At 45.8% G+C, this 27,115-nt stretch overlaps 6 protein-coding genes across 6 annotated transcripts; 3 read left to right on the top strand and 3 right to left on the bottom strand.

Annotated features, from left to right (window-relative positions):
• Nucleotides 1-6,462: 6,462 nt before the first annotated feature.
• CLUP02_10672 (uncharacterized protein) lies at nucleotides 6,463-7,982 on the top strand (the record flags this gene model as incomplete). The annotated part of the gene is made up of 5 exons (XM_049289646.1): nucleotides 6,463-6,577; nucleotides 6,653-6,834; nucleotides 6,901-6,937; nucleotides 6,995-7,517; nucleotides 7,577-7,982. 5 exons carry the CDS (start codon nucleotides 6,463-6,465, stop codon nucleotides 7,980-7,982), a joined length of 1,263 nt encoding a protein of 420 aa, XP_049146791.1.
• A 176-nt stretch (nucleotides 7,983-8,158) lies between these two features.
• On the bottom strand, nucleotides 8,159-9,665 carry CLUP02_10671 (dienelactone hydrolase; the record flags this gene model as incomplete). Its single annotated transcript, XM_049289645.1, has 6 exons — nucleotides 8,159-8,253; nucleotides 8,318-9,008; nucleotides 9,077-9,126; nucleotides 9,182-9,407; nucleotides 9,478-9,541; nucleotides 9,655-9,665. The coding sequence occupies 6 exons, from the start codon at nucleotides 9,663-9,665 to the stop codon at nucleotides 8,159-8,161; spliced, it is 1,137 nt and encodes a 378-aa protein (XP_049146790.1).
• Nucleotides 9,666-9,918: 253 nt separating this feature from the next.
• Nucleotides 9,919-11,920, top strand: CLUP02_10670 (replication factor-a protein 1; the record flags this gene model as incomplete). Its single annotated transcript, XM_049289644.1, has 4 exons — nucleotides 9,919-9,956; nucleotides 10,018-10,272; nucleotides 10,335-11,771; nucleotides 11,824-11,920. The coding sequence occupies 4 exons, from the start codon at nucleotides 9,919-9,921 to the stop codon at nucleotides 11,918-11,920; spliced, it is 1,827 nt and encodes a 608-aa protein (XP_049146789.1).
• Nucleotides 11,921-12,447: 527 nt separating this feature from the next.
• Nucleotides 12,448-14,018, bottom strand: CLUP02_10669 (COP9 signalosome complex subunit 3; the record flags this gene model as incomplete). Its single annotated transcript, XM_049289643.1, has 3 exons — nucleotides 12,448-13,545; nucleotides 13,604-13,813; nucleotides 13,869-14,018. 3 exons carry the CDS (start codon nucleotides 14,016-14,018, stop codon nucleotides 12,448-12,450), a joined length of 1,458 nt encoding a protein of 485 aa, XP_049146788.1.
• Nucleotides 14,019-15,138: 1,120 nt separating this feature from the next.
• Nucleotides 15,139-16,986, top strand: CLUP02_10668 (dihydroorotase; the record flags this gene model as incomplete). The annotated part of the gene is made up of 10 exons (XM_049289642.1): nucleotides 15,139-15,253; nucleotides 15,306-15,424; nucleotides 15,496-15,534; nucleotides 15,594-15,784; nucleotides 15,856-16,021; nucleotides 16,083-16,134; nucleotides 16,190-16,238; nucleotides 16,295-16,324; nucleotides 16,378-16,420; nucleotides 16,582-16,986. The coding sequence occupies 10 exons, from the start codon at nucleotides 15,139-15,141 to the stop codon at nucleotides 16,984-16,986; spliced, it is 1,209 nt and encodes a 402-aa protein (XP_049146787.1).
• Nucleotides 16,987-17,248: 262 nt separating this feature from the next.
• Nucleotides 17,249-25,411, bottom strand: CLUP02_10667 (SNF2 family domain-containing protein; the record flags this gene model as incomplete). The annotated part of the gene is made up of 10 exons (XM_049289641.1): nucleotides 17,249-17,639; nucleotides 17,901-17,968; nucleotides 18,068-18,109; nucleotides 18,180-18,822; nucleotides 19,357-19,393; nucleotides 19,798-20,205; nucleotides 20,412-20,562; nucleotides 20,623-22,239; nucleotides 22,300-24,285; nucleotides 24,803-25,411. 10 exons carry the CDS (start codon nucleotides 25,409-25,411, stop codon nucleotides 17,249-17,251), a joined length of 5,952 nt encoding a protein of 1,983 aa, XP_049146786.1.
• Between the last annotated feature and the right edge of the window lie 1,704 nt (nucleotides 25,412-27,115).

The raw sequence follows: 27,115 nt of genomic DNA, 5'->3' as shown, positions 1-27,115 counted from the left end.
ACGCTCTGCGAACTATTATTATTAATATATATAATACTTTACGTAACTTCGACCGCCTCCCTCTTACCTATCGTAGTATTAATAAAGTTAATAGCCTTATTCTAAGTAGTTAGCTAAGTACGCGTACGAAGCCTCCCCGCTTTTTATTTACTAAGCGGACTATTATTACTAACTATTAAGTTTTAGAGGTATATACTAAAGCTACTACTATTATTACTAATATTATATAGGTTACTCCCCTTACGTAATTAGATCTTAGCGATCTCTTAGCAACGTATCGCCGAGGGTTATAATACTATATCTTTTTCTTAAAAATTGCGCTAGGCTAGATAAAAAGGGTTTTATAATATATTATTAATTAACTTATCTTTAGTAACTTTTCGCTACGAACTTAACGTTTATTATCCTATTTTATATATACCCTTTTCTTATAGCGTTCGAATCTATTAACTACTTCCGCTACCCCTTTAAAATACTTAATAAGCTCCTACGTATTATACTTAGTAAGCTACCTAGCCTATTTAACGAGATATCGTAAGTTTCCTCCCTTATTTTATATTACGACGATTTTTTTAACTTCTTAAACGTCTTACTTATCTTCTAATTCTAAGAGGTTCGCCGTCTAGTTACTAACCGTTTAGCAATTTCCCTATAGCTTAAGTTAAGAAACTAGGAAAATATTATATATTCTCCGATACTATTTTAGTAAATATACTTAGTAAGCCTATTTCCCTACCCTTTTAGCTATTACTACTTTAATATATCTCGGCGCTAGTTTATTATTCTTAAATCGTATATTCTTTATTAATAAGCTAACGACCTCTCTATAATTAAACTCCTTTAGGGTATATTTTCTATTATAATAAGCTACTTAGCTCTTAGAGGCTTATGCCTACGCTCGCGTAGCCTAGGCCCTAATCTCCCTAATTTTCTAAACCCTTTCCCGAACCCCTTAGACTATAGCCTTATAATTAAGTATATATTTAACGTACCTAGGGTAGTAGCCGTATAATACTATATACGGGGATACTTTTATAGTAGAGTATTAACTATTATTATATATAAACTCGGCCTTTTCTAACTACGCTACTTATTTATTTAGTAAGCCCTCGGTATAGATCCTTAGATACTTTTTTAATATTTAATAAGTTCGCTCTATTTAGCTATCTATTTATAAGTAGTACGCGGTAGATAGTTAGCGATATATTACCCGTTTTTTAGCGAACTTTTTTTAAAATGCGCTTATAAAAAGCTTATCTCTATTTATAATAATACCTTTAGGCGTACTAAACTTATATTCGACCTCTTAGTATAAGATACTTATTATTTATACTACGTTAAGTATTTTAATAGTAGGTAGGAACTTCGCGAACTTTATTATATAATAAATAATAATTATAATACTATCGTACTCTATACCGTTACTACGAGCGCTCGGCGATAGCCCCGTAATAAAGTTTATAAATATTTCTTAAAATAGGTATAAGGGTAGTAGTAGTAACTATAGCTACCCGTACGGCTTATATCTTAGGGTTATAATTCTTAAATAATACTTATAGTTCTTAACGTATTTTTAAATATCTTATTAAATATCTTTTTAGTAAAACTTCTTTTAGATTAGCTCGAGAGTTTTCGTAGCTCTTATATAACTTACCTTATAATCGTCGTAATATTAATAAAGGATCTCTATTTAAAAAGACTTTATTTAAAGAATAATAAGTCTTTTTTTAAAAAATAGTATACCTTATTCGTCGAGCGAATATGCTCTTAGCTCGCTAGCCGTAGCGCGAACTCTTATTAATTATAATATATAAAACTCGTTTTTAGCCTATAGTCCTCTAACGAGCTCCTTAGTTTCTAACGAGAGATAAGAAGCGAATACCGTTTCGCCCCTTATAAGCTCCTTTATAACGGGGCGTAAGATATACTATTTTAATATAGTAACCCTAGCTCTATCCGACTCCTTTTTATCCTTACTAAACCGTTAACGAGCGTTTATTAATAACTCTCTTACTTTTTTACCTCGAGTTATTATAATAATAATTATTACTATTTTATTAGTACGCCCTATAATACGTTACTAATATAAGGGAGAGGATTCCCCGTCCTTAGAGCTAGCTAATATTTAGCTAAGATCGTAAAAAGAGGCCTTAATTACTTAAACGTATACTTTAGTAATATTATTTTGTTTTTTTAGGCTAATTATCTTTTACTAAACGTTAGGCAGTAGTTCGCTAATAAGACGTAGCTTTTAAGCTAGCGTAGGGAGGACGTCCTTATAAAGTACTTCCCTCTCTATATAGTCTAGCTTTTTAAATAGACCGTCCGCCGGGTTCGTTTTCCTTAGCCAGTGTTCTAAGTTAAAGTTAAATACTAATAGTTTATATACCTACCTTGCGAGCCTTTTCTAAAGGTCCCGCACTAGTATATTAATTACTTCCTTAAGTACTTAGTAGGCCGTTAGGACTATAAACTTTTATAAAAGGCCCTAGAGGTAGTAAGCCTAGTACTCTAGCCCTTTTATTATAATAAGCAGTTCTTATTAGCCCGTAGCCTATTACTACTCTATATCTATAAGCTTCTATAACTAATAAGTAACGGGTCGCTATTCTCTATTAGCCTATTACGATAAGATTACCGTAATAGCTTTAACTAAAGCGTCGGTTTCTATTTATATAATACGTTATAAGTTCTAGTACGTAAGTACGGTTACTGAGGTAAAAGCGACCTTTAGCTAATTAAACGCCTCGTCTACTTCCTTAGTCTACTAAAAGTCCCTTATCTACCCTTTTTCTATTTTTAGTAATACTATTATTAATATAACGATGCCCGAGTATTTAGTAATAAACTTCTAATAGAAGTTATAAAACCCTAGGAATACTTAGATATCCCTAATAAACTTTAGCGCCTTCTAATTAGCGATCGTTCGCACTCGTAACGAGTTAATCTCGATTCCTTTTAGTATAATAACATAACCTAAGAACTCGACCCTCTTTTAATAGAACGAGCACTTTAATAGTTTAGTAAAAAGCCCGTATAAACGTAGATATTAGAGGACCTTTTTAATATCCTCTATATACTACTCCTTTATTATTAAGTAGATTATTAAATCGTTTATATATATTATATAATAAGTATTTAGTAAGTCGGCGAGCGCTTAGTAAATATATACTTAGAACGTCGCGGGTGCGTTCGTTAGCCCGAAAGGTATAATAGTATACTTAAAGTAACCGTATCGGCTCTAGAACGCTATTTTTTATTAGTCTTCTTTTTTAATTCGGATACGGTAATAAGTATTCTTAATATCTATTTTTAAGATCTATTTCGCTCTATAAAGCCTATTTAAGAGCTCGTTAATAAGCGGTAGTAAATATTAATTCTTTACGGTTACCCTATTTAGCCCGTAGTAGTCTATATAGAGGCATAGCGTACCGTCCTTTTTTAATATAAAGAGGATCGGTACCCTAGCTTTACTAACTAAAGGTATAATACGACCGTTCGCTAGGTTTTTAATAATATATACGCAAAGCTTATTAAGTTATTTCTTACTTAACGGATAGATAGGACTATACGGTAGTTTAGTACCCAGAACTAGGTCGATAGAGTATTTTACCCCGCTATATAACTACGGTCCCTTTACTAACTACTTATCGAACGTCTCTATTTCTAATTAAAGTTTTAATAATAAACCCTTTCGTAGTTTAGTCTCCGTTACCCCCGCGATACTTCTTATAATAGCGATATATAATATATACGCCCTCTTACGATTCTTAATAATATTACGAGCTATTACCTCTAGTTTAGCGACCGAGATAGGCTCGTACGATTATATATTCGTCGCTATGTTAATACGAATGCCCTCCTAGCCTATTAATAGTTATAATAATAAGAGGTTTACTATTCTTTTATCCCTATTAACTACGGCGAATAGTTACTAAATCTTCCTTAGCTACTTATAATAATTAATAAAAAAGAGCGTTAATTAGTAAGCTTTCCCCTAGCTTACGGCTTTATTTTAGAAGTCCCTTAATAAGGGAGCTATAGTAGTAGCTAGGGTTAACCCTAAGTAAGTTACGAGCCTAGTACTAATAATATCTATCTCGGAGTATATATCTATATTAACTTTTACTAGCCTTTTAGTAATACCTCGCAGAACTATTACCCTACCCTTCGTAATTATTCTTATTAGTACCCTCTTAATACTTAGCGTAAGCGTATTAGGTATATTACCTACGCTTACTCGTTTTTTAATAAGTCAACTTTTATAACTCTCGGCTTAGTAGTAACCCGTTAGATAGTTACTAACGTTAGCTTCGATCGGGGGTACGTCGGCTTATTATTACCCCTACCGCCCGACTTATTCTTTTAATACTTACTAAATATATAGCCTATTTTATTATATATAAAGTACTTAATATTACTACTATAACGCTTTTATAATAGCTCGGCGCGAGTACTTTTATTATATAGCTTTTATAATATTACTCCTAGCGAGTCCCTAGAGCCTAGCCCCTTAGAGCTCTCCTTACTCTTTTTTTTATAAAAGGGGGATATTTAACGTAGTTACTTTAATAACGGATATAGCCTCTTTTTACCGTCCTTTTATAACTAGTCGCCGCCCTTTTATTAATTTAATAACTATAGTTTATTAGCCTCGTAAGCTATATCGCGTATTCTCTTAATTAAGACCTTATAATAAATTAGATCGTCCTATAGCTAAGATAGTAATCTAAAAAAGAACTAGTATACCTCTACTTTCGAATTTTCTATATTTTCTATACTTAGGTTATAATAGATTGCTAACTACTTAGTAAGGAACTAGGTAGGGGTCTAGCCCTCTTTTAGCCTTTTCGTCCTTAGCTCTTTACGGTATTCCCGTTCCTAAGTCTCGGGGTCTACGTACTATTAGTAAATAAATACTAAAAAGTCGCCCTAAGAGAGGGGATCCTAGAGGCTCTTTTCGTAATTACGTTATTACGTTTATAATAATAAGGATATTTTAGATAGGGCCTATTCGATATACTATTTTATAATACTTTTTATATAAAGCTTATTACTTACTTCTATAGTAATAATCTAGTCTACTACCTAAGTACTCGTAGACTTTTTTTTAATCGGTTTATAGTTATAAAAAAGAGGCTTTTTGTATTCTTATCGACCTAGACGCGTTACTAGCCGCTTAGTAAGCTATTAAACGAGCTCCTCGTATCGACGCCGTTCTTAGTTTCGATTTTTAATTATTATTTCTATCGTTTTATAAAAATAGGTTATTATTAGGCCTATAGGGTCTATTAAACTAGCTATCTTAGTACTATCCGCGCCTTTATATACGCTTTAACTTCGTACGTCTAGCGATCGGTTATTAATAAACGCCCCGTTTATAATAAATAAGGTCTTCGGGGTATTAATAAGGTAACTAGCCCGTAAGAGTAATCTGCCCCGATTATCTTCTTTATTTAGCTCTTTTATAGACGCTAGTATTTAAATAGGACTCGCTTTATAATAGGCTCGTTTTCCTAAATAGAATAAGGTCGAGTAGTCGACTTTAAATAGCTATAGCTCGTCGGTACTAACGGCTCTTTACTAACGGCTAAGCGTCGTTTTGTTAACGTTCCGTTCGTTTCCGTAATTTATTATTACTTATACTAATTATTTTATAAAAGTAAAAGCTTTAGAATTATAAGAGATTAGGCTATAAGTACTTAACTAGCGAGGTTATAATATAAATATAAGTATATTATAAAACTAAAGCTTATAGAGTCCTTCGTAAGGGCTCTACTTTTTAAAAAGTTCTTTTATAATAAGATCCGTATACCGGTTACTAAGTTATCGGCGTCCTATTACCGGCCGTATCCCGAATCTATTATATAATTATACTTATAATTGCGCGTATATTAGCCCAAAAAAAAGTATAATTACTAATTAGTAAAAATTACACTAGCAATTACGTATAAAATTACCTAATTATACCTAATTAATATTTCTAATTAGCAAATCGCGAATATTACATTTATAATTACGTATATAATTAGGTAATAGTAATAAAAATAAAGTAGAAAAGGGTATAAAGTATAATAAAATAAAATATAATCGCTAATAAGTAACTATAGGGGCGTAGGCGGATTACTTACCTTACTTAAGGAATATTAGGTTAGTTAAGAGGAAAGGGAAATTAATTAGTAATAGAAATTAGTAGGGAGGATATGCCCCCTAGCTACCCTACTTTCGCTAAGCGGCATAACCGCCCTTATATAACTACTACTACCTACGGTCATAAGCAATTCCTTATAATAATATACGGGATTTATTATAATATTTATTTATACGTACGAAAAAGTCGCGCTATTAATGCCTAAAATTTACGGTAGCCGTAGGTCTATTGGAAAGAACGGTTTTAGCGGAGTGCCTCTTGCAGTCTGCCGTACTAACGACTGAGTTTAGACGAAGTGTCTTTTTCAGGCAATGAGCCAGCCTGCATTTGCGAACCAGTCGCAGGCGGAATTATGTGTCGACCAAGGCTTCAACACCTTTGTCGGGGATTGCGTGCAACAAGGATGTAGCGTGGTCGAGTCCCTGAGTGAGTGCATTGCTATTCTCTACTCACCTCATTACAAGAAGACCGAATTTTTTTAACGGAGCCTTGCATTTACAGCCTTTGTCAATATCACAAGAACTGCATGTGGATTCCCTCTATCAGACTATCGCCACGAGTCGAGAGCGACCAGTCTTGGCATGTTCATACTTGCGTCCGCCTTCTTCGCATGCCGAATTACAGTAAAAGTCATGAGGTACTCTCCTTGGGGAGCTGACGATACTTTGATGGTAGTTGCATTTGTGAGTGTACCCTTTTCACAAATGTTCTACAGCTTCTTTTTGACGTTGGCTAATGCGTCGGGGTAGGCCGCCTTGATCCCGTTCATAGTTTTGATTCAGTACAGTAAGTCAACTCTCCAAAGAAGCCACTGAGAAAAATATGGCTAATACAGCTCTGCAGTGATACCACAAGGTCTAGGGCTTGATATCTGGGTTCTCCACGACTATCAGATTACTACCTTTCTCAGGGTGAGCACTATCAAGATCGACCGAGTCCACTACAGAGGGTTTCTTCAAACACGAGCTAACCATTTGCAGTACCTCTTAATGGTCCAAACACTCTACGTCTTCATCCTCTCCATCGTAAAGGCATCTATCCTCCTGTTCTTCCTCCGCATTTTTCCGGACAAGAAATTCAGGATCGCAGTCTGGTGGACGCTAGCCTACGACCTCTTCGTCGGATTCATATTCATCGTATTCAGCTTCGTCCAGAGACAGCCTACATGGCTCATCTGGGAGGGCTGGCGTGACAAGGAACCCCGTGGAGTCATCCTAGACCTCAACAAAATGGGCTTGTCACATGGCGGCATGAACATCGCGCTCGATGTCTGGATGCTCATTCTGCCGTTGACACAGCTCTATAAGTTGAACCTCAAGATGAAGAAGAAGCTTGGAATCATTGCCATGTTCAGTGTTGGTATCTTGTGAGTGGGCTCCCGGATTTCTTCAGTCACTGAGCTTGAAGACGCTGACCAGAAATCAGCCTCACGGTAGTTAGTGTTGTCCGCCTTCGCAGCCTGATTTCATTCGCGACATCCGCAAATGCGACAGCTGATGCGCGTGGGACCACGATCTGGTCTGCCATTGAGATCTGCACTGGCGTAGTGGTTGCCTGCATGCCCAATGCAAGACAGATTGTGCGTGAGACTGGCCGGCAAATCAAGGATGCATCGGCAAATCTTACGAACAGGACGCATGGAACGAATTCGGGGTCGCAGCGAGTCTTCCAAGACCATTCGCTCGAGATGCGGGTGGCAGTGAACTCTTCGGGCGCCAAATCAGCGCCAACAGATAAGTGCAGTTACAGTTCTACCACTGCCATCAATTCCGGGAGGAGGAATTCGAGTTTTACAAGCGATGCGGAGACAGCAAGAAAAGACTTGATGTAAAGTCATTGGCACCCGGAGAGGAATTTGTCGGGGAACTTGTAGCATTGACATAATAATATCCCCTTGGGCCGTAGAAAAGTTCCTATAAAGCACTGATATCATCAAAAGCCGCGAGATGAGCGACCATAACAGAAGCAAAGGCCATAAAAAGCATACGAGGACCGTTTTCCCTATTCTCAATGTTCCTTGATCCACTTCAGCATTTGGTCGTAAGCGGTAGTCTGAGCATCCTTGATAGCTGCGTCCTGATATTCGCCAACAACAGCGAAACCTAGTCGTGAAGGTTAGCATTCGATTAACGCCTTATTAGGTAAGGGCAGACTTTTGGGCCTTACCATGCGGCACGCCGGGGTACACCTGAACTTCGTGTTCGAGGTTTGCCTTTGACATGACGTCCTCGCCATGTGTTCTGACCTCCTCAGGGAACAGAGGATCATTCTCAACGCAGACGAGAGATATGGGGACTTTGACGCCCGTGAAGTCATCAGGGGTGACAGAAGCACCGTGTGCTATCGCGCCGACCTTGATGAAAGGACCAGTCTTCACTTCGCCGGCCTCGGCATCGGCAAGTCCTTGACCTCCTGTCGCGACCTTCTTGTCTGAGCCCAAGTGAAGGATATAGCGTCCTCCAATGCAGTAGCCGACAGCGTAGATGCCGTCGCCGTTCTTCACCGCATCGGCGAACTTCTCCTTCGAGCCTTCAATGACCTTGTAGAGAATCGGCAGAACCTTCTCCTCTGTGTGTCGCGCCAGCCACATATCAATTTGGAAACTCTTGGCCGTCTCGACGATCTTCATCTTGAAAGTGTCCAGGAACGATCCGGTGTCCTCGCTGCTGTCGATGGTCGACGAATTGGGCGCGGCATCACCGTTGAAGAGATCGGGCATGACCACTACGTAGCCCTCACTAGCAAACTTATCGGCTTGAAGCTGGTTATTTGTGGACTTGAGACCGGTGCCTCCCGTCAGGAGGAGAAGAAGCCTGGCTGGCGCATGAGGGTAGTCGGCGGGTTTCGAGATGTAGACCTTGCATGGGTTAGTCGCTGGCCGTGGTCACGATGTGCCCGTAGTTGTATGACAGGTAATCTACTCACTTCGACACCGTTGATCTTGATTATCTCTCCCGTCGAGGATTGGCCGGACGCTGTTTCGAGTCAGTCTTGCGCAAATGACAGCAGAGGCTCAGCGAGGGAGCTCACGAGTTGGTCTGTCGGACACGCAGTGTTCGCTGTGCTCTCCAGCGCCTCCCGTAGTCGTCGTAGGGCTGGTGGATTGAGCCGGAGTGTCGGCAGCAGAGGTGCTTTCGGTGACGGGCTCGGTGACAGTGATAGTCTCAGCGGCGTCGCTCTCGGGAGCTTTCGTCGCAATATCAGGCTCGATCTGGGTCATCTTGTTGAGCGGGGTTATGAGTATCGGTGCGGAGCACTGCAGTACGAGGCAAACGGCTCTGAGGTCGAAAGTAGTACAAGATGTTGCGATGTTAATGTAGGCTCACAGAAATGCAGGATGCACTGTCAAAGTAGAAGTCTGTATCCCTTGGCGCAACGTTTGGATCAAGTCTGGACTGAGAGGTACGTGTACATAGCTCGTAACACCACCAGGGATGACGTCTCAGCTTGATGCTTGTAGCTGCCCCGCGTGAAGTCGCTGCCACCTAAAGTTAGGTACGTACCGGGCTACCATCTTTCCCCACGCTGAATCCAGACGACACGGGCAGGCATGACAGGCAACTGGCCACCACGGGGCATGTGAGAAATAGCAGGACTCGTTAATTACCAGCTTACCTAACGGAAGGCAAGAACCCCGCCAAAAGCCATTAAACGCGTCGACGCGCTTTCCTCCTCCATTTCGCGAAGAACTTGCCTCAACCTCCAAATCCTCACCATTCTCAACCAACAAACTTGCACACGATACTTCATCTTCGCCAACCCTCAAGATGGATGTCGAATCGAAGATCACGAAGGGAGCCTTGGAGTGAGTAATTCTATGATTTACTGCCCTTCTCACCCTTTCCGTACTGACTGAGCGGGTGCAGCGCCATCTTCAACGACCCCGAAGGTGCCAACACGAAATTTCCAGTCCCGGTTCTTCAGTGCCTGCAGATCAAGCCTTTGGCCGCACAAGCAGGAGGCAACGCGGAGAGATACCGGATTGTTCTCAGCGATGTGAGCAACTATGTTCAGTGCATGTTGGCTACGCAGGTCAACCATGTTGTCCACGACAACAAGCTGGTCAGAAACTGCATCGTGCGGATTACTCAGTACCAAGCGAACTCGGTGAAGGGGAAGAAGTACGTGTTTCTTTGCCTCTCTTTGTTGAATTTCTCGAGAAAAGTGACCTAACCTCTGAAAGCATTCTGATTATCCTCGGCCTCGAGGTTGTCGAGCAGTTCGGCACACCAGACAAGCTCGGCGAGCCTCAAGCCTTTGAAGCGAAGCCTCCTGCAGCAGCAAACACGACCATCGGCGGACAGAACTTCTACGGTGTCAAGCAAGAGGAGACCAAGCCCACACCAAAGCCTCAATCGATACCCACGCGCTCTGCTGGAGGTGCCACCGGCCAGCATGGAAGCAATAACATCTACCCTATCGAAGCCCTCTCTCCCTACGCTCATAAGTGGACCATCAAGGCTCGCGTCACGCAAAAGTCAGACATCCGGACATGGCACAAGCCTAGTGGCGAGGGCAAGCTGTTCAGTGTCAACTTGCTTGACGAGAGTGGCGAGATCAAGGCAACCGGCTTCAACGACCAATGTGACCAATACTACGATCTGCTTCAGGAGGGAGGTGTCTACTACATCTCCAACCCTTGCAAAGTCCAACTTGCCAAGAAGCAATTCACAAACCTGCCGAACGACTACGAGCTCACTTTCGAGCGCGATACCCAGATCGAGAAGGCAGAGGATCAGAGTAGTGTGCCGCAGGTGCGGTTCAACTTCTGCAACATTCAAGAGCTTCAGGAAGTCGAGAAGGATGCGACCGTTGACGTTATTGGCGTTTTGAAGGAGGTCGCTGAGGTGTCCCAAATCGTCTCCAAGTCGACTGGCAAGCCTTACGAGAAGCGTGAGCTCACGTTGGTCGACGACACGAATTACTCAGTTCGCGTCACCATCTGGGGCAAGAGCGCTACTAACTTTGACGCCAAGCCTGAGTCTGTCGTGGCTTTCAAGGGTACTAAGGTGTCTGACTTTGGTGGTCGCAGTCTCAGCCTGCTTTCTTCCGGCACGATGTCCATTGACCCGGATATTCCTGATGCTCACCGTCTGAAGGGCTGGTATGACTCATCTGGTCGCAATGATACCTTCAGCAGCCACAACAACATGGCCAGCATGGGCAATGCCACTGGTCGCAAGGACCAGGACAAGTCCATTCTCCAGGTGAAGGAGGAGAACTTGGGCATGGAGAACCAAGACTACTTCAACCTCAAGGCTACCATTGTCTACATCAAGCAGGAGAACTTTGCTTATCCCGCATGTAGCAACGAGGGCTGCAACAAGAAGGTGACTGACATGGGAGATGGTACCTGGCGTTGCGAAAAGTGCGATGTTGCCCACCCGAAGCCCGAATATCGGTACATCATGTCTATCAACGTGTGCGATCACACCAACCAGCTGTGGCTCAGCTGCTTCGATGATGTCGGTCGTGTCATCATGGGCATGTCGGCAGACGATCTTATGGCTTTACGCGAGGAGGATGAAACGAAGATGGCACAGGCATTCGAGCAAGCGAATTGCACCAAGTTAAACTTCCGATGTCGTGCGAAGATGGACACCTTCGGCGAAGCTCAGAGGTATGATGATTCCTTGACCGCAGCTGGTTTTTCAAACACTAACCTTTTTCAGGGTACGCTACCAGGTCTTGAGCGCAGGGCAGATCGACTACAAGGCCGAGGGAGCTAAGCTTGCGGATCTCATTAAGCAATTTGGTATCAGCTCGTAAAAATGCTTGGAAGGGAGACCGTTGTATGTGTACTTTAATGATGGAAAGGTAGCTCACGCATCTGCGTGAAGAACCCTAAGGTAGTTAGAAGGGGCGATCCAAAATTTGATGAGCTATGAGGCAAAGGACCGCGAAAACATGAGAGTCAACGGAACAATATGCTCGGGCAAACGTGCTAATGCCGGAAGAGAATACTATTTTGCGGTTTCTTCTTTCTCTACCTAATCTACCACAGTCAGTCCCAAGAACTCGGGCTCTTGCATTTCTGCTAATGGTGTCGCAAATGCCTCTTTTGGCAATCAAAGCAATATCCCTTGTGAACCTGATCTCGTAACGCCAGCCTGATGCCCCCAGTATGCCGAGGTCAAATCTCATGCAGCACTACGTTTCGCTCTTCTTCTCATGCAAGAAATCATCTCACTACCCTCCTTCCCTCACTTCGTGCCTTCGTTACTTCGTCAAAAAAGGCGCGAACTGCAGTGACATCGAAAGATCATCTTCGAAGGATGGCCCACCCGGTAAAGGTACTAAGGATGTTGAATACCCGTCATGAGATCTTCGTCCTCGATGGATGCGTCGAAGCCGAACTCGGTGTTGTGCGACTGAGAGCTGTCCTTGTCTTGGCGCTTCTGCTCACGAATGATGTGCTTGGCGTAGTCCTTTGACGCGGCAAGACGAACATCGCTAACCTCGGCAAACTTGTTCAACGCCTTGATGCGCGCGTCGTCTGTGATCTTCTTCTGGTACTCGCTGTATTCGATTTCCGTGTCACGCGGGAGGAAGATGAGGCACTTGACGCCATCAGGGCTGACCTCCAATGAGCCCTGAAGCATTCCGATGGTGACCATATCCTGCAGGAGTTGCTCCACCTCCTCGTCAGTCTCGAGGTTTCGAGCTGTCTCGGCACTGAGTGTCTGTTGGCGGATCTCCGATACGCTGATCTTGTGATACACGTCGGCGAGACCAAGAATCTGCCATTTCTGGTACGCCGTCACAACCGCCTTGATCAGCTCGGTGGTTCCATCAGCTGCCCACGTATCAATGCCTTTCTCGGCTGCGCCCTTGAACTGTTCAACATTGGTGGTGGAAAATAGGCTCGCGAGATCTGCATATTGTTTTGACAGAGATGCAAACGCCTTCTGAGCGCTTGAGCTGATTTGTCCGGGTAAAACCGGCGTGTGGCCGAGAGCCAAGAGACCTGTGAGAAGCCACCGCTTGTGGGAGTCAGTCATCAACTTGCTCACAGAGGTTTCCCTTGACGGCCAAGTGATGATTCGTTGGTAGTCTTTGTGAGCCTGCGCCCATTTGAGCTCCTTCGTGAAGATTTGGGCACTGAGGTACTCGTGCTCCATGACACCCTCGCGAGTCAAGTATTCGGTAAGTTGTGTGGCGGGGCTGATATAGGCGGAAGGTGAAGCTGTCAAATCGCAAGGGTATGTTGGACGAGGCTGGTCCTTCATTCCAGGAAGGAACACCCATGGTTTCTCGAGTATCGGCAGCACTTCGTCGTAGTTCGTCGTCTCGTAAGCTAGCCTCACCACAGCGAGGTGGAGGCTCGTGAGTACGGCTGATTCGGGATCGAGTAGCCTCAATGCGGCAACAACGATCTCTACAGATTGACGCGCCTGCCAAGAGAACATGCGATTAGTCAGGATAGTGAATCAAACTTGGAATGTTTCTTACCTGAAAGAACTTGCATTCCACGACATCCTTCAACAGGTCGTAGAAGACATCACCAACATAGCGCATCTGCCGGGCGTCGAACGACAACAGGAACCGGGCGATGTGTTCTCGGAAGGTATCGATCGGAAGGGGTAGAGAGCTTTCATCCAGATGCTTCAGAGTGTTCAGGATCGCGAGGTGGGAAATAGAGTGGTCGGTGGGGTGGACGATCTGTGGCATGGTGGTTAGCAGCAACATACAGCCAAAGGTGGGGGGACCAAGAGACCTCGAGCAATTGCGGCGCTTTGGCTATGATGGCCGGCGCATCGTCCTTGAATAGACGAGTGATCTTCTGAATGTGATTTCTAATGGTCTTGTCGTAGACTTCGTCGGTCTTGTACTTCTCGCGCTCGAAGTAGAAAAGCGTGTCTTCCATCTTGCCGACGATTCGGGCACCTTTGCCAAACTAGAAAGCTCGAGCTCCAACAACTGGTTGTGACAGCAGCGGCGACAGTTGCAGAAACCCGGGTGCGAAGCTTGTGTTGGAATGAAGTTTCTCAAGTCGGACGAGGGGTTATTATGGGAAACGGTGGTTTGTATGGAGAGGTCGTTAGAGGTTCACAAAGCCAAGTCGCAACCCAGCGTGATCCTGAGAAGCTTCTTGGTGATGATGAAGCTCAAGACTACCTAGTAGGTACCAGCATAGGCTGTACGGATACCATTGATCCATTGTGGGGGATACTGGTCCGTGCACGGCACCACAAGGCAAGTGCACCTCGCTTAATCTTCGGCTGATTTGATACCGATTACATCTCGCGCCTGCCTGGTCATCGGTGAATCAAGGTGAAGTCCCAATCATGCCTGTAGCAATGCACTCCGTAAGGTACCTCGTACCTTGGGTTGGCTGGCTAGTGGGGCAGGAATACCCCTCCATACCGACAAGGTCCTGGGTAGTAGATCACCGTAGAATGAAAGAGACCTCAAATGACCTGACTTCATACAACTCTGGATCTTACCACTCTTCCCTTTACTAAAATTCATCATCATACAGGGAGGTCACTCAAGCCTGGTGAAAGTAAAACGACTGAGACTCGAGTAGGGCCGAAGCGACAGGATCAAATTACCTCCTCGTAGAGATGGCATACAGCCAAATGCAACAAGGGCGACAAAAAAGATAACATAGGGTATAGAGACAGCAAGAAGTAAGGGTAAGGATACAAATTAGAGAGAGATCAGGCAGATGATCCTATGTAGCCTCAACGTTAGATCGAAATACTCCTTTCAAATGGTTAAATTGAACTCAACGGTTCCGAGGCCGTGCTTTATTCTCATGGTTGCGTTGCGTTGGAGCAAATGGCAGTAAGATGGTAGGATTGAATATTATCGTGAAGTCTCTTCAAGGGTTCCAACGTCTCAGGCTGAGTGTCATTGGCAATCAGCGCCCGGTGATATGCGTTTCATTCAAGGTAAGTAAGGTAGGTAAAGGTAAATGAGGAGGTCAATTAATAGATGGTTTCGAGCCTTTGGGGAACCTAGTCATTTACCCCGCCCCCACCATGAACTCCAACGAAAAAAAAACATTTCGAGACGAGATTGAGGACCGAAATCAACTACTCAGCGACATCGGCGGAAAACCAATCTTGGACCATTTCTGCGAACAGAGATCATCAGGTATGAATCAAAGTCCTTAAATTATCGAGTGACTCTGTCTGATAGTTTATAGAAGCCGTGACACCCAATACATCAGTCCACTCACCATTCAAGATGCCTCTCCCTGATACCGTCGAGTTGCCCGCGGCCTTTGACGCCCATGTCCACTTGCGTGACGATGACATGCTCCAGGTACGCGGTCAGCGGTCATGGAACTCACGCCACCACTGAAGGGTATATTATGAATGCTAAAACGATTTCAGATCGTCGCTCCGACTGTTCGCCCCGGAGGTGTCAACCAGGTACGCCCTCCGTAAGTTCCCGTCGTCAGCTGGAACCATCTACTAACATAGTTGCAAAGGCACTGATCATGCCTAACCTGCAAAGCAACCTGGTGACGAGCGTCAAGCGGGCTCTGGACTACTCATCGCGCATCAAGGCGGCCCTGGGCAAGGACGAGGTCGACCTGCTCATGACTCTCTACCTTCACCAGGACGTCACGCCCGATACCATCAGAGAGGCCAAGAAGGCCGGTGTCGCCGCAGTCAAGAGGTGTGTTTTGAGGCGCCTTGAAAAGTAAATTAGCTACGTGCTTGGTGATTGACTCGAGGTGCTGCTGCCAGTTACCCTGCCGGCGTCACCACGAACAGCGCCGATGGCGTCGTCGACTACGATGCCTTCCACGAGGTCTTCAAGGCCATGGAGGAGGTTGACCTGCTTCTCTGCCTCCATGGAGAGTGCCCTTCCCACGCTGGGAGCGACATCACTACGCTCAACGCCGAGTCTAAGGTAAATAACCCCACAGATAATGGCCAAAATGCGCATCCATCTGCTGACATTCATGTCCCAGTTCCTCCCCACGCTGAAGGCGCTTCACGCCAAGTACCCCAAGCTCAGAATCAGTAAGTACAACTATCTCTGTCTAACGAAGCAGAACTTGGCCAACTCACTTTACAGTCCTCGAGCACTGCACAACCGCTGAGGCTGTTGCAGCCGTCAAGTCATGGTAAGTGACGATGCCGTCAAACAGTCGCAATTCTTTTTTGGTTGACTAGTTACAAGTGGCCCCAACGTCGCCGGCACCATCACTTGGTATGTACCCCAAACCTACCTCAAGAAAAACATAGTCCTGACCAAGTCAATAGCCACCACCTTTTCATTACCATCGACGACGTCGTCGGTGATGCTGTACGAGATGAGAAATCTTTCAACCCCTGACCTTCCAAAGACTGACATCTGTGATTGTAGCTCAACTTCTGCAAGCCCGTTGCCAAGGCAAGTTTTCCAGCAAAAGCGCTCATCATCTTTCTTCCAAAGAACAGAAGCAAAAGCTAACAAACGCCCACCAGCTCCCCGCCGACCGCAAAGCCCTCCTCAACGCCGTAGTCAACGGCAACGGCAAGTTCTTCCTCGGCACCGACTCCGCCCCGCACCCCATCACCGCAAAGACGGGCCCCTCCAAGGCCGCCGCCGGCGTCTTCACCCAGCCCTACGCCGTCCAGTACCTCCTCGCCGCCCTCGACGAGGCCGTCGCCCGCGGCGAGCTCGCCGACGCCGACATCACCCAGGAGGCCCTCGAGGGCTTCGTCAGCGGCTACGGCCGCAAATTCTACGGCACCGAGGACACCAGGAAGGAGCGGATCCGCCTCACCCGCGATGGCGGCGCCGTCGTTCAGCAGACGTTTGAGGGTAAGGGGATCCAGGTTGTGCCGTTCCGCGCTGGTAAGGAGACTTGGAGTCTTACCTGGCTGTAAACGTTCGCTATGGTCAGATGAAAGCATTGTGGATGATGAATTTGGGTCACACTTCGCAAAAGGAGGCGGTTTTCGGATCAGTTATTCGCTCGCAACTCCCCGATTGTTGGTCAGCGTCTTCTATAATACATACATTTTTTTCAAGCCAGGAAACAAAATAAAAGTGATAACGTGACAATACCCACAACTCTGTCATGCCTCGTGTCTCATCATTCCAACCTTGCCATATCCCATCCAACAAGTTGATACCAAGCTTTTAGCTTTAGTAGGACTCATATCTGCGGCCATCGTCCATCTCACCCATGTTCGCGTCAAGAGAGCTCAGCAGAGCGAAGTTGTTGGAAGTGGCGAAGGCACTCATATTCTGGTGGGAATGCGGATTTGGGTCGGGCGTCTGCTTCGAAGGCGGACCGATCGGGCCCCAGACACAAGATGAGGTAGGCGAATCCATATTCTGCTGGTACGTAGGTCTCGAGTCTGTTGTTGATATGAGCTTTAACTCCGTAGAAGGAATGGCAATGGAAGACTTACCAGGCGAGTTTCTGTGTCCTGCAACGGGTCTCGCCAGTGATCCTGCGCTCATCCGTCCCTGGTTCATGCCACCCTCGCCTCTCCGCCACGACGGCGTCGCTCTCGTCGAGCTAGCAAGAGCCCTATCACCAATCATGGGCGAACTCAAGCCACTCTGAGATTGCTGACGAAGGTCAAAGTAGACCTCGGTTCCGCTGCCCTGAGGCTGCTGAGGCTGCTGAGGCTGCTGCTGCTGTTGCCTAATTTCAGTCTGTTGCTTCTTCCACCATGCCGGAAACCCATGGAAAAGACCGAGTGAGTGCTGTGTCGCCTTATCGAGGGGCATCTCATGCTTGTACTTGCAACCTTGCTGGGTGAATGCGCAGACGCCCTCGTGAACCCACTTGTCACAGTAGATCTTGGGCTTCTTTGGCGAGTTGGGGGAGGTGGCAATGATCTGGTCGATTCTACGCTACAAATTCACAAATTTGTGTCAGTAAACGAAGTAACCCATAAACATGTATGCAGAATAATATGAAGAACAATGACTTCAAAGAACAGGTGAGCATACCTGAAGGGCATCAGATACCGGTGCCGGTGAAGACGGAGGTGACTGAAAGGTTCAGCGCCAACACTTTGGTGCCTGACAAGGGGTGGAGAAGAAAAGAAGGAAGCAAACATACTCTGAAAGCAACAGGCTGGACAGGGCTGCTAGCCAAATTCTGAGGGTCCACGCCTCGAGGCTGTGGGAGAACAAGCAGACCTTCAGCGCCATTCTGAACGGCTGGTATACCGATTAAAGGTGGAAGCGAGTCGGCAGGAATCAACCTGGTATAGTTGCCGTTTCCACGATCCAGACAGTAGCCGTGGAAGCCCGAAGTGTCGATGTTCGTGTTTCTTCCCATGCTTGAAGCCTGACAATCTTGCACTTGTGATCCCATGATCATGTACTCGGTGCCGCTGGCCGACGAGCTGAACGAGCTGTAGTGCCTGTGGCCTGGACCGCCTCCCATACCTATGCCCATACCCATGCGCCAGTTCGGGGCATCGACACTGCGGGGAGCGTTTGCGAGGCCGTGTCTCATCGGTGTCTGCACAGACCCAGACTGAGGGTATTCGGGAGGATAAAACGGTTGAGGCTGGTTTTGGGAATCGAAGAAGACGACTCGGGAGCTTTTCATCTTTCTGTCGCTAATTTGCGCGTTAAGAATACCGTTCAGTTCCGATGAAGCCTCGGATTCAGGCGTCGTATTGCGAGTAAAGCCTCGGGAGCCCTGTGGCGAGTATGATTTTTCGGAAGCAGAATAGGCAAGGCTCGATTCCATACTGCAGGAGCGAAAAGAAGTAGAGAAGGAAGGAAAGAATGGGGGACGAGAAGAAGAATAAGAAGAAGAATCCGAAGCAGAGTCTATGTTGAGTTGCTTGAAAAAAGTCGAAAACGGGCCAGACTGGGGCACGGGAGATATTATGGAGGATTCGGACCACCCTGCAAACGGGGAAGGAGGCCAGCACTTCCTACCTTGTTTACCTTATGATGCCGTCGACCGAGAAGCTCAGTTCCAACGCGTCGCGATGCTCCGTTCAACTCCATCAAAGACGACTTTGATGTCGTCTACCGCTTGCAGGACGGCCAAAAGTTGCGGACCAAGGCGCCAAAGGCTCAGACATGGGATTCTGATGCCTTGGACGCGAGTGGTTTAGAAGTCACCACAAAAGCCTAAGAAAGTCGGGAAATGTCCGTTGCTATCGTCGTTTGCTCGACCGAAATAAGATCCGCTGCAATCGCCCGGTTAGCTGCAGTCCTGGTTTGTACCTCAACACGTGACAAACAGCTGCCTTCTACGGTTGAACAAGTCTAACAGAGCAAATCCCATGAGGTTCGTTACGGAGGCACAGCCTTGGAGAAACGTCAGATTAGTATACTTTTCTATCTGAAGTCCCATCCATGCCAAATATTGTAAGTGTTGATACGTCAGTCGATACTGACGACCCAATCCAGTAAAAGGGTATTTCTGTCTTCGTTTGAGTGACCTTATCTGAGGACCCGTAATGCTATAAGCTTTCTGAAGCAAATATCGAAGGTTCATTCCTTTCGACGATCATTCGTCGTAGCTACCAAGTGTAGCTTCTCTATTAGTTTTCGTTCTGCGGCAGGGTTCCTGGAAGTCGATGGCCAACGCTTCAAGTGATCGAGAGCCAGACGTAATTGGACTTCTGAAGTCGGGGCTGGGCAATTGGTCGAATAATGCCGAAAGCCGCAATCCGCACAAGAAGATGCATTAGGGTGCATCTGGGACAAACCGAACGACGGTCTACGTGCCTTGCCTGACGCAGATGGCACAATAGGGTTGCCAGACGCTGCTTGACGTATGACAGGAGCAGACTGTTGTTGCTGGTAGAACCCATGAGCAGCCTGCTGAGTTGGAGGCAACTCACCGCCAGTAACCGTTCGGGCTGCTGTCAAGTGGTCAAGCCAGGCCATGTCAGGCTTCATCGGTCGACCGGGACGGCTTCCTGGTGCGGGAGGGGGTTGTGGGTAGAGCTCGGCTCCGGGCTGGTGATAGATGGGGTTAAGGTTGGGCTGAGGAGGTGGGTAGACGGGGTAGACGTGATTGGGTCGTCCGTTTCGTTGGATTGCTCCGTGGATGGGGTTTGGACCTGATCCAGGCCAGTCCGGATTGATTTTCCACTTGTGGAGGGCGCCTTGGCCTGTCGCGATGCGTTGGGGGTTCGTTTTTGAGGTGTCTGTCTTGGTTTGCGTGGAGTTACCGTTTTGAACCTTTTGTATTGCACGATGTCGGTTTTGGATATCTTGCGCTGTCGCTTCTTCTGTGGCGTGGATGTGTCAATTTGCTTTCTTTTCACGTCACGCGTAATTTTCTTAGTTGAACGAGAAGCTGAAGGTCTGGCTTTACCTTTGGAACTGTCATCCCTATTTTCCATGTCAGTATCAGGATCCTCCTCCTCATCTCCACCGACAAAATCTCCGTCATTATCGGAGCTGTCGCTGTTGATGGGGAGGTCAGTGACCACGCCGGTACCGCCGTTATTCTTGTAGCTGATTGCCTAAGATGAATCTGTTAGCACACTTGGGAAAAGTAGATGAATCGAACAGTGATTATTTACCTGGCGGCGTCGACCACCTCGACCAAGAACTTCCTTGTTTAGCTCGGCCACGCGTTTGGCTTCTGCTTCTCGCTCTGCCAAGATCTCCTCCCATACGTTAGGATTGACTGTGGGCTCGTTTTCTTCAGCAAGATGGTCTTCGAATCCGTCCTTGTCATTGGCCCATACACGGGCGAAGGAGAATTGCGACTCAGCGGAATCGTCGTCGCCAGTCTTTGTCTGCTCAATAGTCGACCGGTCAAGGAGCTTGTCAACGCTAGCATCATCGTACCGGACGATGTCCTTTTCGCTCTGATCATCGCTGAACAATGCTGAGGCACCGAATTTCAAGATCGACTCTAGGTCTTCAGACTCTCCCACATCGTCCATTGCTTCGATCAGAACATGGTCGAGAGCCATCTTCTTGCGGCCAATTTGCATGATCTTTTCCTCTGCTGAATTCTTGGTCATGAGTTGAAAGCACAACACCTTATGCTTCTGACCAATGCGATGAGCACGCGAAATAGCCTGGATGTCTTGATGGGGGTTGAAATCAGGATCCAAGATGATGACAGTGTCAGCAGTTGCGAGATTGATACCCACGCCTCCAGCTCTTGTGGAGAGAAGGAATGCAAAGACTGGAGAGTTAGGTTCGTTGTAGTCATCGATATATTTCTGCTTTTCCCGACTGCTGAGACTGCCGTCAAGTCGTCGGTATTGGAAGCCGAGACCGTTCAGGAAATCTTCAATGATGTCCAATTGGTTCAAGAACTGGCTGAAGATGAGAACCCTGTGTCCTCTTTCTTTCAGCTTCGGCAACATGATGTTGAGAAGCATCAGCTTCCCTGACGCCGACACTAGATTCTCGTGTAGCTGGACTTGGTCAACTGTTCGCTCTTCGACTGCTTCGCTGTACATGAACGGATGACAGAGACATTTCCGTAGCTGCATGAGAATATTGTTCAGACTGCCACGGTCTTTCTTGTTGACCTTGTCGTCTGCGAAGATTGCCTTGATCAGATCGGGACTCTTGGCGATGATTGACTTGCAGAGCTTCTCTTGTAGGATCGACATAGAGACGGGAACGATGATTTGAGCCATGGGAGGCAAGAACTTGAGAACCTGAGCTTTGGTCCTCCGCAGAAAGTATTGTTTGATCCGACCGTGCAGTTCAGGGAGGTTCTGCGCATTGAGCTCCTGGAATTCTTCGTCGAGTTTCGCAGCATTCTGGGTTGGGTCGATGAATTGAAGCAAGTTGAAAAGCTCCCGCTTGTTATTCTGCAGCGGCGTGCCCGTGAGAAGGAGTCGGAAGGGGAACCGCATGGAACGCAGAGCCGTGTACAAGAGACTCTTGTCATTCTTTAATCGCTGTCCCTCGTCAACTACCAGGCCAGCCCATTGAACTGAACGGAAGAGATGTTTCGTGCGATCGTCTTGCGCAGAGTCATATGACATGACAACAACGTGGGCCTTGATCTCTTGGGAGCCGCGCGGAAAGAGCTCGTATTTGTACGCCAACTCTTGCGCTTGCTTGCCACCATGGTAAGTGACTACTCGGAGGTCTGGAGCCCATTGTTTGATTTCGCGACGCCAATTTGGGCAGGTTGAGTTCGGAACGACAACAAGGAAAGGCCAACACTACGAACGCCCGTGTCAGCACAATATACAGCAGCCTCCTCATGAGCAGCACAAACATACCTTTGGGTCGCCGTGGACCAGGGTCGATATCAAGCCGACGACCTGTACCGTTTTGCCCAGTCCCATCTCATCGGCAAGAATGGCGTTCTTTTCGCTGTGATAGTTCCATAGCATCCAGTTGACGCCCTCAATTTGGTATTCCATAAGCTTGCCGCGGCGCAGACCAGGGGGCTGCTGGGCCAACTTGACAAATTCCTTGTCCTTCCACTTGTTGACGCGCTCTTTCATTTTGGCATTCGTGGAGCTGGTGAAGTACTTGCCAGTGAGGTATTCGTAGTATGCGGCTTTGAATGCTGTGTAAACCTCGCCGGCATCTGACTTTGGCGGCGAATCCCATACCGTTTCGTCGTAGCCAAGACCTTGGAATTTCACGAAGATCTTATCGACGCTCTCAATACGCTCCATCTCATCTTCCAGCGTCCTTGCTTTTTCTCCTTTCACCTTGGCCTCGAAGATGACATCGGCCATGAGGGCATCTTGGGGGATTGCCTCGGCTTCGGTAAATTTCAGGGCCAAGTTCTGATCCGCATCCTTCTTCGCAAAGGAGTTGCGCATCACACCCGCGGCAATGTGAAAGAGCCATGCACCAGGCATCCAGCTGCAATGGAAGTACGACTTGTCCTGCCACTTGATGAGATACTCTTTCTCATCCTCATTCAAATCGCTATAGGTCTTCCCCTCTTCGAGTGAGGCTTTACCCAGGGGCCGCCAGGCAACTAAGGTCTGTATCTTGTCGGATACCGTGCCGCAGTCGACACACTTCCAGTCGACAGAGTATTCAGCAAGTCGCTGCTGGCGAATGTCAGACACGTCTGAATCCGTTTGTGACGATGGCAAATGCTCAAAATGCCATCCACGCTTGCACATGATACAGCGGAATAAGAGGTTTTCGGCGTTGTTGACCAATGATGGAGCCACTGCCGTGACAGGGTCTTCACCACCATTGTCAAGACGAATTTTCTCCTCTTGTCTAGGGGTTTTCTTGGGCGAAAACGCCGCACATGACCGCCCGGAACGTTTGCATTCTTGACACCGGCTATGTCTTGGGCTGTTCCTGTCCTTCTTGGCATAGATGCCAATACAGAACTTACACTGTAGAACAAAATCGTCCACGCCGACCTTGGTGACAATATGTTCTCTGGCAGATCTGTAGCCGATACAACTTTTGTGAAAAGATACGGAGCAGCCTTGACAGCCAATCAGGGGACCTTTGTTGGCGGCAGGACCAGTGTTGCACGTGATGCAGATATCGGAGTGATATTGATTGAAGGGTGCGTCATGGTCAATTGGCTTGAAGACTTCCTTGATGTTCATGACCTTGGGAACGCTGGCGGGTGCTGTATCTTCAACGTAGAATGATTCCTCATCCATCAATGCAAGATCAAGCATGCTGCCCTTGTTCCTCGTGGATCTGCCAGACCGGCGACGATCCTCAAACTCAATTGAGGAACCACGAGATCTGGGTTGCTCGATGGCTTTGGCCTTGACCCTAAGGCGGCGTGACTTCTTGCGCCTGGCCGAGGAGGACTTTGGCAAGAGATCGGATGTGATGATCTGAAAGTCATCGTCGTCGTCGGATTGTTGGCGAGGGTGGTCCTGAGACAACTCGTCCAAATCATTGTCCCGACTTAAGGGCATGCTGGCAAAGGCCATGCTTGTCAATTTGAGCTGTTTCTGAGTCCGCTCTCTGAGTTGTCGACCTCGCGCGGGAACCTCGTCCGTGACCCCATCGTCTGAGATCACTTTCGAGTTGTGTCTCGTGCTCGGTCTTGTAGACGTACGCTGGCGTTTGGAACGGCGGGAACGAACGTCCTCGTCGGAATCGGAGTCTTCGCGCGTGCGGCGATGTGTCGAGATTCGTAGACGTTTAGATTGACGGGGAACTTCATCTTCGTCAAGCTCAATAGTATCGAGATTGGCATCAGATTCTGCAATTGAATCCTCCCACTCGTCTTGCCAGTGGCTGGTGTCTGGAGCCATGATGCCCTGATATGTTTTAAGAGCTAATTGGCCTCTTTCATACGCGAGTAATTCGTCGAAAGGTATCTTCAGCGAGTCAGCTAGGTTCTCAGAAATGCACACGCAGAGGCTGAGTTAGCTGTAGATTGTCTCTTCGAGGATAAGTGGCGGTCGAGAAGGTACTATTTTTTGGGAAGATTGGAAAGAGCAATATGAACCTGACGGGAGTTGTGAGGCGGGAAGGGGTTACTCGTTTGCTAATGCCGACCGCGATACGAGACTCTCGGGGCGAGAGTTGTCGTATGTGAAGAGTGAGGTATGCAGGAGGTTTGGAAAGAAGACTTGGGTAGGGGTTGAGATATTTATAAGGTAGATATGAGAATTTGACGATTGCTTCGCAGGCAAGAGCAACCTCAAATGAGCCGGGATAGGAAGGAGAAGGGAACAAGGAAAGAAGGAGAGAAGGAGGCAAGGGCAAGGAGCATTCGAAGGTGGGAGTCTAAGATGGGGAAGCGCTGCCATATTTGCAAATAGAGGAACTTACGGTGTCTTGTCGTCCGTCTGTGAACTCCACTCTGTACCACAATTCGCCTTCGACACCAGGTACCTCTTCAATAACTTCATCCACAACGTCGCTCTTTATTGAGAGGTACTGGGCGCGTTCCTCCGGTGATATGCGCGGTAGGATTATCTCGAAGTTCCACGGGCGCAATTTCGATACCGCCTCCTCTATGCCATCTTCTGGCTTGATACTTTCAAAGCCATCTACTCGTTCGCTCGTGATTGCCGTCTCGTTTTCGTGTGTATCATCAGCCTCAATGGAAGGAATGTGTTCATCCACGCCGAGGTCGGTTCTGGGCGGTGTTTTTGCGATCTCCTCAGTTGCGGGCTCGGCAGCGGCGTTGTAACTCTCTAATTGAATCGAGACGCCATCTGCCGGCACAAATTCCGTATCTTCGTCTGCCAAGCTGTCGTCAAGCATAACCTCGTCCTCGTCCGCAACCTTTCTCTCAGCCTCGTTCTCATCGGCACGAAGATCGGTCTCGTGGGAGGGATCAAAGTCGGCATTGTCCAGTCCAAATAGGGCATCACTCGGGGATCCCGCTAGTGACATTATGACATCGTCGTCAGCACCGGTTGGAAGGTCGTCCATGGTGCGACAAGTTGCGACTTGATCGCATTTATGAGGGTCTGTCGGGAGTTGGTAGGTCGGCGAGGGTTGGTTCTGGAGCGTTGATGAATCTGAAGACAAAAGAAAACACCAAGAAAAAGAAATTAATGCTGCCAGTTCAATCGATTTCCATCTTTTGCTGCTCAAAGCAGACAGCCGGGGGTGGGAGTGGCGCAAGTTGTGGAAGCTGCTTGTCAAGGCCTGAAGGTGGGATTATTCGACGGTTGACGCGACGAACCTCGAAACCGCGTTGCTACCACTGCATCCATTAAGACTCCACCCCACACGACGGATCACCCCCTACGACAGATCACCCAATTCGGTACAATTCAGTCAAAAACCACTAATTCTACCTACTTCATTTTATAATATAAAAAATATATAAAAAATACTTTTAGATATAGAATATACAGTTTTGCGACTAAAATAATTTTTATAAATTATAATCTATTATAATAATCAAGATATTATCAAATTAAATATAACGTTTTTTACTATATAAAAATACGATTTTTAACTTTATGAAAAATAGATAAACCTAAGTATTTTAAAATACTATAGTTTTTCAAATATTTTTCTAAGCTTAAATATACTATTTTTAGCATTATACTAATTACATAAGCTTAGGAAATTCAAGTTTTTATAGATACTACTTATTATAATATAACTTAATATTTCTATATAATAATACTTATATTACTAGTAGAAAACTATTTATATAAGTTTAATTTAAATTTATTAAAAATAATCAACTTTAAGATTTTATTTTTTCTAATAAATAAAAGAGTTATATAACATAGTATAATGTTAGTATTTATAGGGAAATTACTAATAAACACTAACATTTAAAAGCATATTTTAAATCTAATATTATTATATAATATAATATAAAATAATTTTTTTTAAATATTTTTCTATACTAATTATATTTTTTTTAGCTTGTGTATTTTTTAAAATATTTATTTCTTAATTACTCATATATATATAGAATAGCGGTTTTGGCTGAATCTGGCCGAATTGGGTGATCTGTCGTAGGGGGTGATCCGTCGTGTGGGGTGGGGTCTTAAACTTAGTTCCAAAGTGGGAATTGGCGTGCTGAGAGGGGATACGTACCTGTTCTCAGTGTGGAGATTCCGGGAATAAGCCCACCAGATCACTGCCACACTACACAGCCACAGGCTGTGTGCCACAACTAGTGGCAACCAGCCACAACTATACATAGGGGCTTCTGCCCACATTAGGGGCTTCTACCCACATTACCTAGAAGAATCAACCACTACTTAATATATTATATTAACCCTACCTTTACCCCTAGTAATCTAGTAGCATAACCTATAATACGACCCGGCACTAGGAATTTCTTTTTTATTAGCTTATTATAACTAAGATTTAATTTACTAAATAATCCTTACTCTACTCTTATAAAAAATACGACTAATAATAGCTAAGCTAAAAGCTAAATAATTACTACGTTTCTATATTAATAATACGAACTACCCCTACGTAGCGAGAGTTATAAACGCTAATTGACGTTATATAACGCGGGTATTATAATAAACTAATTAAACTATTAATACTCGTATTAATAAAGTTAAGCTAGATTACTTTATTAAATTTTTAAAATTAGTACGAGGAGTTAATACGGTAATTTAATAAATTTATATTATAAAGTTTAATTACTAACCG

This window comes from Colletotrichum lupini, chromosome 5 (genome assembly GCF_023278565.1).
Source record: "Colletotrichum lupini chromosome 5, complete sequence".
In the NCBI taxonomy this organism is placed as follows: domain Eukaryota; kingdom Fungi; phylum Ascomycota; class Sordariomycetes; order Glomerellales; family Glomerellaceae; genus Colletotrichum; species Colletotrichum lupini.
The sequence above is the reverse complement of the archived record's forward strand: the minus strand, read 5'-3'. Positions and strand labels throughout refer to the sequence as shown.